This window comes from Gymnoscopelus microlampas, assembly GCF_963454915.1.
Source record: "Gymnoscopelus microlampas genome assembly, chromosome: 15".
NCBI lineage: Eukaryota > Metazoa > Chordata > Actinopteri > Myctophiformes > Myctophidae > Gymnoscopelus > Gymnoscopelus microlampas.
Window position 1 is genome coordinate 17,657,619 of NC_139952.1, and position 10,254 is coordinate 17,667,872.

Here is a 10,254-nt window from a genome sequence, read left to right on the forward strand (position 1 = left end):
TAATTTCTAAACTGTTTATATGATGTTCTGCATAGTAGTGTATATCTGTCTGTCATTTAATGTCACTATGAATTGAGTACAAAAGGACCCCAATTGAAACAATAATCAATTCTTGTTTTTTTTATTTATCCTATTTAGTTGACCTTGTATTTGAACTGTACTACATAATACAATGGTGGCTCTGATCAATCAGTATCACAGGACACACAGGACAATGTTTTAGTTTGTCTCAAGGTCTGATTGTTTTTTAGATCAATAATACAAGCTTAAGCCATGTTAGCCTACATTACCCATTACCCATGACCCATGCACACAGCACCTAACAAAGGCACCTTACATTGTGTAATTGCAATTGGTATTATATCTTGGTACTATTTGTACTACTATTTATATTATTATTGTATTGTTATTTTTATATTTTCTCTGGTGCCTGCATCATTGAGGCGCAAAACTTAAGAATTCTACTCCCTTATACTACGCTGTATGTGTCATTTTGAATCATTAAATCAAACAGTCAACTGTGTCTAAGACTAGACAAAAATCACGATTGATGATGGGCAATATTTGTGGCAGTGTTAATGGTCAGATTGAAAAATAAAAATAGGAAGCAGAGTGTAAATATGCAGCACATGTGTTAGCCTACAATATTTTTTGGCTATAGGCCAACAGGCCTGGTGATGCTGTTGATACAGCAAGGTCATACACAATTAGATATTTTAGAATCGAAATATCACCTCAAAACTATACTGCCATATGATGAGAGACATTTAATTACTAGTGTCTTATAGGCTTAAAGTGCTTGCTAGCCTATAGCCTGCACAGGCGTGAATGAGAGACTGGTTTTATGGACAGGTAAAGGCCAGCGTGAGCCACGTCTCAACCAATCACAGGTCCAGGTCATCTCAGTCCTTTTAAATTAACAGCATATGCTGTGTGTGAGTCTGTGAGAGACACATTTTCAGTTCATCAGCCCTTGCAGGACTACCATTAGAATCTATTCTAAAATATCTATAAATCAATTTTAAAGTTCTGAGACGTTTCTAAAAAGGTATTTTAAGGGAATAGGCCTAGCTATGAAGTATTTGCCCAAAGTCCTTCTCTTGCTGTTTGCCAGTTTGTGTTCTTGTGATTCCTTGTCCTCCACCGTGGAGGATGCGTACAGGAATGTGATCGGTGTCGTGTCTCCTGGAGAAGAAGATCTGACGGAAAACTCTGTTCACTCGCTTTTTAATTTACTGGAGAAACGTGTGCAGTGCGGCGAGGTGTCGTGTGAAAAGGTAAGTTTTATTAGGCCTCCAACTCCGCACTAAGGTAGACAGAGAGACAGACTGCCGCACTGAAGAGGTCGAGGTCCAAAGGCTGTTGCTGTTGCCTCAAGTGTGGAGATCTTATGGATTTTTATTTTTACTTTTTTATTTATTTAATATAAATATTGAACGTGGATTTGCAGTATAGGCCTACTGGTCAATGAATTGATTGAACATGGATGGAATACTTCTAACCTACTTTGGATAAAGGATCGAGACCAAACTTGCTTGCATCAGTGATCATTTTCTCTCTGAAGCATTTTCTAAGTTTACTGATTCTTCCGAAAGGTTAATTAATTAGCCTCTAATTTTGAACATTTGATGGCCACAAGCCGACCTCGGATTATCTTCATTTAGCGGCATAATATGGCATATCCTATCCGATCCTATCAATGACACGCGCAAAGTTTGTTTTCAACGGAGTCGGACTCCTTTAAAATTTCCTGTTATGGAACATCTTTTACACCTTTTACAGTGTTTACTGTTTAGTGGAACGTTAGGCTAACTTGCAATAAGGACGGCAATGACAGTAAAATAGCCTACGTTCAATTATCTCATTTTTTCTTTAACAAAATATTTGTTTTTGCTTTCCAATGTAAATTAATTGTACACCATTGAATGAGGGATACATTTTTATTGGCGTGTGTTTTTCATCGGTGTGTGGACTGCGAACTTTGTCACACTTACACTCACCATATCATATAGGCTACTTTTTATAGCTTACCAGTTCAAGTTAAATATGTGTATAAAAAAATAGTGCATTAACAGCTATTATTGGATATGAGTCCATTCAGAATCTGGAAAATAAATAGGCATAGGTAATAGATAAGTCTATTCCATGTAAACATCCTCTGGAAAAGGCTCAGCAATAGAGCCTTTTCATTTGAATTAGTCTTGTTGGTTAAAAGCAGCTGAAGGTAATAACATTACTTATCTGTGTTTCATTTTAGTGTTACTGTGTGCAGCAACTATATACACTCAATGGCACACAGAAACACCTAAATGACTGGACTGGGGTCCTTATGGGTTCCAGGTGGTTCCCCAGCATATGTTCGATAGTTAATCTTATTACATGTACAAGTTGTACAACCAGTGTTGCAATGCTGAATTGGAACGTGGTTGCACTGTATTTTAATGACGTGACACGCACGTCGCTTAACACCTACACTACAGGTCACACAATGGACAATTGATATGCATCTAGGCTCATTCCTATGTTAATTCACCTGGTGTGAGTCGGGACTTGTGAGCTCCTGGTCAAATAGGTTCCTGCACGGCGTGCAAGGCCGCCCCCATGAGCAATGCAACCCTGTGTACAACAGTACTAATAAATACAACTAGAGAACATACAAGAATGGCTATATTTTGATATTTTTTGAATTGCTGTTATCTCTGTACCTACATAGGCAATAGATAAAGGAATTCTGGACCAAATGACAGACTATGTCAGACCAAATCATATATAATTTAATGAAAAGGTTTTTAGAAGAATCAAATGGGGGTCTGTGACCTAATACATATCAAATTGGGGTTTGTTGAAATTAAAAAGGTTGGGAATCACTGACTTATAGCATGTAAAAACTCAAGTAATCCTCGCGCTTCCTAATGTATTTGTCAGGTAATTCATGTCCCGATATCATTGCCAGGCAACTAAGGTAGCAAGCTGTAACAATCAATCAGCCAATCAATAAGAACCTATAAAATAATAAAGTGAACGAACTGACTGACTTGAGGGAACTTGAACAGCAGCATCTATTCTCTGTTATGGTATCTGACTAGTGATGCAAGGGGGTTAAACATTAATGGAAATACATTATGAAGTGTACATGCCAGTGTAAGAGTCGTATTTAAGTTGGTAATAGTGTCCCACAGGCACATGCCTGTCTCCCCTAGGTTTATTTACAGTCAATGTCCATGGTCAGGTGTCAAATAAGGCAATACCCTAAGATCCTTAAAATGTGACCATGCCTCTAGTGCTGTATGTGTTTTGCTTGCTCTTATCTAATGGGAGGTCCCACTGCTGCGTGTTGGATGAGTGAACAGCTCATTAGTTCAATGATGAATCCTCGTTAGTTCCTTATTTGCTTCATCTTGTCATAGCTTCTGGGAATGTGGTGTGTGTGTGTGTGTGTGTGTGTGTGTGTGTGTGTGTGTGTGTGTGTGTGTGTGTGTGTGTGTGTGTGTGTCAGCAGTTTATGGGTGAATCTGCCCTCGCTTGCTCTCCTTATCTTTGTCTAGGTCAGAGTAAACTGTACATCTCAATCATTAAAAGACATATTCTCTCTTCAGTTTTTTTTTATTTCCTCTCCTTGGTTCTTTGCCCACTCTTTTATCGCTTCCTCCTCTCTGTTTTGTCTGATAAGCTATAAGAGTTAAAGAGGAATACCGCTCAAATTTAAAATCCATCAAGTTATTCATGTCCACAAGAAGCCCTATGGCATATGGTATGGAGATGCCTTAGTCGACAAACCAATATACAGCTTTGTGTACAGAATGTTTTTATATCTCATTGTGAGTTTTATGGTAGGTGCTCTTAATCCCTAGAAAACAAAACACACAAAAACAACCTGGGTGCTTTTACAGACACATTCATCCAAGATCATAGGATAACGCAGTTCTGACCCCTTCCCCTGCACATACATGGATTGGTGTAACAATTAATTAAACTATTGAAACTAATTATAACAAATAATAGATTTTAATTTCTTAATTATTTCAAAAATAGCAAAAATAGCCAATCTACAAACTCACAACACATATTGATGCGACGATGTAGATCGTGTCATATATATATATGCCTATAAAACATTTTAGTGTTTGCTACAAAGGTTTTCCTAAAAGTCTTAACCTCACCATGACAGTAAAATATTTCCCGCCTGGCCAAAGTCTATACACACCGCAGAAGGTCAAGACAACCTCAGTGACATTAAGGTTCCTGATGGTTTCCCCATCTCTTATCTTCACCACCACACCTTCTCTTAAACACCATTAAAGACAGCAGCCAGCAGGTCAATGCAGAATGCAAACATCCACTCCCTACACAAAGACCCAGAGCGCTTTTGAATCAAATCAGAATCATCTATTGTCACATCACAGGTTTACAGGTGTAAAGAAGTGAGTGAAATTATTTTTGGCGTTGATGTGACACGATGTTTAGAACATTAACCATTTGAATCCCTATTCTGCAGTTTGTGGAAAAATAGCAGACATACAAGCTTGTAGATCGGCTAAACTTTGATCGGCATCTTTTGGGGCATTTTTACACACTGTTGAGAAAGGAAGATCCTACACGCTACTCTTGCTCAGCATCACAAGTATAACTCATACAAATGTTTCAGTCCCTCTGGACCTTCATCAAGAGTATTTTTTAACAATTCTTACAACCACGATCTTAAATAGATAATGCTCCATCCATTCTGTATGTGCACACTAAGTGTGGCACAATTATTCTCCTGTGAGAGAGTTTCTCAATAATTAACTGTGACATGTGTACAATCTGTGACATTATAGACCACATATAAGAAAAAGACAAGAAAAACAAGAGAAGTGAAACACCATGATAGTCGTTGGGATGTGATTCCATGGCAAGTCTTTACTTGTGAGATTTATCCACTTTGAATGTTGAAAGCCCCAATGCTGGTATGTTCATTCCTTAGACATGCAGTTTTTGTTAATACGTATTATGGTGTCTTACTTATTCCTGTTTTTCTTTTCTTTTTCTTATGTGTGGACGTGATGACAAGTAATACGTAAAAATCACCTTTGTTAAGAGGCATTTAAAGCATGGTGTGTGTGTGTGTGTGTGTGTGTGTGTGTGTGTGTGTGTGTGTGTGTGTGTGTGTGTGTGTGTGTGTGTGTGTGTGTGTGTGTGTGTGTGTCTAGTGCAATCTGCTAGAGAACATTCACCAGCTGATCAGCAATCACTCCATCCAAGAGGAAGGGCAAGAAAGAGGGGAAGAGAAAGGAAGAGACAAACGTCTAGTCAGTGTATCAGAGTTCAGCCACTTGGCAGCTGGCTGTGTGTTCTACCTGACCTCTCCGGCCAGGGCCTGTAAAGCCATCGTAGAGGGAAAGTGGGATGAAGAGACTAAACACCTGCTACACAAAATCACACTCCATGAACACCAAGATCACCAGCACCAGGAGAAAGAACCTGATCACGAATCTGGTCATGAACATGAGTGCATAGACGTACAAGGACTGGAGCTTCTGATTCAAGAGCTAGAGGTGCACTATAAGCCCTCAGACCATGAGGTGAGCATGAGACTACTGTATTACTGTACATGCATACACATGTAAATCCCATATTGACCATAATCACACAGCGGACATTTTGCTCTTATGTCATAGCCTACTCAGGGGGTGGGAAACCCCACATATTTATTAATATTGTCGTTAATAGCAATAAAAGAGACTGGTAGCATTGCTAATGGGTTTACTCAAGCACATATCTTTTATTTTGCTTTATGATAGGATAGAGAGAAAGGAAACTAAGGAGAGAAAAGGAGGTACACACAACATAGGTTTCAAGACAGAATTGAACCAGGAACATAACAATTATGTGGTCAACTCAATGCGCAATATAGTCCACTAGCAGTGCCCCCCTAAAAGGTTGCATTTTAAGAACCCAGCAGAACTGCTGCAGGATTCTGCAGAGCTGTTGATCTCGTATCAGCACAAATCAAATCCTCTAGGGTTGTCGGATCAGTCTTTAGAAATCATTAACTTCTCTTTCTCCTGTATCTATCTCGCTCTTCTCTGTCCTCTGTTTTATCATTGTGTCAACCAGGGCTGTGTTAGACCAAATGACATCATGCTGGAGGTCAATGCAGCATCATCATCATCATCAGGCACAGGGCAGAAAGAGGAAGTGGGTGCAGTGTTGGGTCGCGTCTTGTACCATGTGCTGGAAGGTCACTATATCACTAGTCTGCCTGAGGAGAGTTTCTTCCTGGATTACATCATGCAGCGTATAGGGTCGGATAACTTCACGGTCAATGGTAAATATACGTTTTGGGGATGCAGACATTTTTGCTTTTACACTGGCCCTACTATTATTGTGATGCTTAAGGATACATGCATTAGAGTCATTAATATAGTAATTACCACAAAAACCCAAATTAAGTAACCGCAGACACTGTAATCAGGAAACATAATGTCCACATTAGTTTGTGTGTACTACAAATGTCCTCCACAGACAGATGTATAAAACGAATCAATCTAGCAGCCTGTTACCTGATACATGCTATTGCTGTGGTCAACTAAATCAAATATACAGTATATAATAACATATATTTTTAGTTTTATTAAGTAGTAGATCCTTTTGGGAGAGCATTACTTATACTGGAACAAAGTTAAAACACTATTGAAACTCCATACTGTACAAATAATGTACATCTGTGATCTTGTGTTAAAGCCAATTTGCATTTGTGCTCTGTAGACCTAGAAACTCTTATGGGGACATTGGGCATCGGCGCTAGCAATGAGAAGAATGACGAGGACGAGCACGATGAGGGATATACTGGTCACAAGCACAGTGGTTCACAGCACAGCGCGAGGAGCACTCATGAACACCATGAGCAACATGGGAGAAACAACACGTGGGACCAGGTATACATAACATAGCAGCTAATGAGGTTCATTGTGAAGTCCAAAACAGTAAACTAAATGGATAATAAATTGTCTTATTTTCTCACTTCCAGCATTGTTTCTCGGCTGAGGAGCTGGTACTGATCCACAGCATGAGGGGAAACGGCACCACTGTTTCTGTCCTGGATCGGTCTGACTTGGGCCGGCTCAGCGCAGCACTGGTTCAGCAGATCCTGAGTGGGGTCTGTGAGGGCACCGTAGAACCACCAGCACCAGATCAGCTTACCAAGACTGAGAGTGAGTAAAGACTGATGTATAGGCTACAGCAGAAGCTACTTTTCTCCCCACAGACGCGATCACTGGCAAACATTGGTTGAACGTTAATCTGACTCTCTCCCTCCTTTTCCACTCTCCCCTTCACTCTCTCTTAAGGATACATCTATGCAACCATAGCCAACATTGTGATCACGCTAACCTCCATGTTTGGCATCGTGGTGTTGCTGTGTACGTCCTGCTCAAGCTTGTTCCAATTATCCATCCAGTTTAGCATCAGCCTGGCTGTTGGCTCACTCACTGGAGATGCTTTACTGCACCTGTTACCCATGGTGAGTGGAGAGATGCTAGATAGACGGAGAGGGGGGGGGTACACTCGTAAAATCTGTGAATCAAATCTATTTTTGTTTGTTGGTTGTAACTGGATCAACGTATTCCTGCTGTCAATGGGCTTTAAACCATAACATTATCACCATAACATTATCCATGATGTGTATGATATTGTATGTGCATTGTCTATTCACAGCTTTGGCCATATTCTATAAACATTAGAGCTGTCGAATCAATTAATCGGTCATTTTGGTCTATACTTTTACGCCGTGGCCGTCTAGAAGAGCACTTGTGTGGGGGTGTGTGTGTCTGTCCGTCCGCAGCTAATTATGCAAGTCTCTCCAAGTTGATTTTCATACTGTACTGAAATCCAATAGTTTCCTCAAAAAATTAAACAAAGCTTTGGAGTAAAGTAATGCAGTAATGTCATGTATACCATGAGTCATTGCTAGTGGGCTAAACATTCCAGACCACCGGTATGGTCCTTTAAAAAGTGGAACATCTACCTGAACATCTACAACAGCTGTAATGGTTTCTGTGACCATTGTTCAAGGAATCAATGAATCAAAAGCTCAAAGACACCTACTGTTGGTCTGTGTTCAGTTCCTAGGCCTACACGTGCACTCAGGTGACAGTGAGAGCCACGACCATTCAAAGCACCAGGGTAAAGATATGGACTACATATACAAGATGCTGGTGGTGATGGCTGGGATCTACTACTTTTACCTGATGGAATGCATCTTTTCTCTGGTCACTCGTAAAGACAACCATCATCATCATCCTCATCATCATGGGGTAAGGCGTGCACAGACAAACACACCTGCCTTCCTTTATTTTACATACTGCCTTTAGTGCCTTACTCACTCTCTCTTTCACTGCATCTCTGTCTCTCTTTCTTTCTCTCTGTCTCCAGGAGGAATCTGATCCTCATCACTGTGATCATGGCAAGGTTATACAAATGTACCAAAAAGAAAAGGAAAAGAACCAGTCAGCATCACAAGTAGAACTGGTGAGGGGTACACACACACACACACACACACACACACACACACACACACACACACACACACACACACACACACACACACACACACACACACACACACACACACACACACACACACACACACACACACACACACACACACACACACACACAAAGATAAAACCTCTGATTTACAATCAAATGTATATAATAATAATGTTAATAAAATGTATCTATTTCAGTTTGACCCTGAAAACAGTGAGAAGTCTCCAATAAAAGAGCGCACCAGAGGTGAGATAAGCTATGTGTGACACACAGGCACGCCACATCATTGGGATGAATATATCCCACCTACTGTACTGTACCTCACTTTAGAGAAACCCTCTTTGAAAGACTAATCTCTCTGTCTGTGCGCATGTCCCTGTAGAAGAGCGTCTGCTGCCCTACATGATAACTATAGGCGATGGGATCCATAACTTTGCAGATGGTTTGGCTATCGGTGCGGCTTTCTCACTATCATGGAAGTCAGGCTTGGCCACATCACTTGCTGTACTCTGCCATGAACTGCCACATGAACTTGGTAAGAAAAAGAAAAGAAAAAAAGAAAATAACTCACAGAAAACATACAACAAATTAGATATAGACAATATATTGACATTAGGAACATTTTCAGATTATGATGATATGCCATCAGCATTGTTCAAATAATCACAATTTAAGATAAGATTATTTTATGAAATGTGAAGTTTATATCAAATATTTACAAGAACAAAAGCATTAAATATCAAATATGCAACTAACCCCGCTCACTTGACATTTTGTTTCTCTCTAGGTGATTTTGCCATATTGCTTCACTGTGGTGTTTCTGTACGCAAGGCCTTATTGTTGAACGTTGGCAGTGCCATGACCTCCTTCATAGGCCTGTATATTGCTCTGTCTGTGGCCACCGACCTCGCCACCAAACAATGGATAGCTGCCGTCACTGCAGGACTCTTTTTATATGTGGGACTGGCTGATATGGTGAGCGTTTGTGTGTCTAAAGAATGAAACAATAGACACCTGCCAAAACGGCTGTATTGTTTATATACGTAACGGTAAGACTATGAAGCATGCGTCAAATATGTGTTAGAATATTAGACAGAACGGAGGGGAGTTGGAGGCTAAATGTGTCCACTAGGGTACAGTAGATGTTTGCTAAATTCTTCCTCCCTCCCCTGCTCCTCTAACCCTGCCCTCTCTTTATTCTTCCCCTATCCATCATCTCTGCTCTCTAGCTCCCAACTATGGTGCACATCAACTACGAGAGACCCTGGCTGATGTTTCTCCTGCAAAACCTAGGTCTGCTGAGCGGCTGGGGCATCCTACTGCTGCTGTCACTGTACGAGGACCAGATAGGCGTCTAAACCAGAGGACAGAGATGGATAGAGACACACACACATACAAACACTTGATGCCACAGGAATGAGTACTCATCGAACAAAAGCCGGTCTGCTCAGTGGACTGGTCATTCTACTTCGGGATTAAAGAGATATTCAAAGAGAGACACGGGCACACTGGAAGACCAGATGTCACATACACACACTTTGTACAGACAGGCGCACACATTGTGTGCGATAGCCGATCGCTACATTCGTCTGCAAAGTGGACTGGTCATCCTTGGTTGGTGTGAGAAGATCATGTAGGGTTCAAGACAGTGGAACTAATCCATACATGCAATTGCACACACGCAAACACACACACACACACACACACACACACACACACACACAC

General features: G+C 40.6%; 1 protein-coding gene across 1 annotated transcript; it reads left to right on the top strand.

Annotated features, from left to right (window-relative positions):
* Window positions 1-828: 828 nt before the first annotated feature.
* On the top strand, window positions 829-9,887 carry LOC311061678 (zinc transporter ZIP4-like; the record flags this gene model as incomplete). Its single annotated transcript, XM_084080367.1, has 12 exons — window positions 829-852; window positions 1,152-1,277; window positions 5,217-5,561; window positions 6,097-6,307; window positions 6,748-6,917; window positions 7,010-7,193; window positions 7,329-7,501; window positions 8,103-8,294; window positions 8,413-8,515; window positions 8,912-9,064; window positions 9,317-9,504; window positions 9,759-9,887. 12 exons carry the CDS (start codon window positions 829-831, stop codon window positions 9,885-9,887), a joined length of 1,998 nt encoding a protein of 665 aa, XP_083936493.1.
* Window positions 9,888-10,254: the final 367 nt, after the last annotated feature.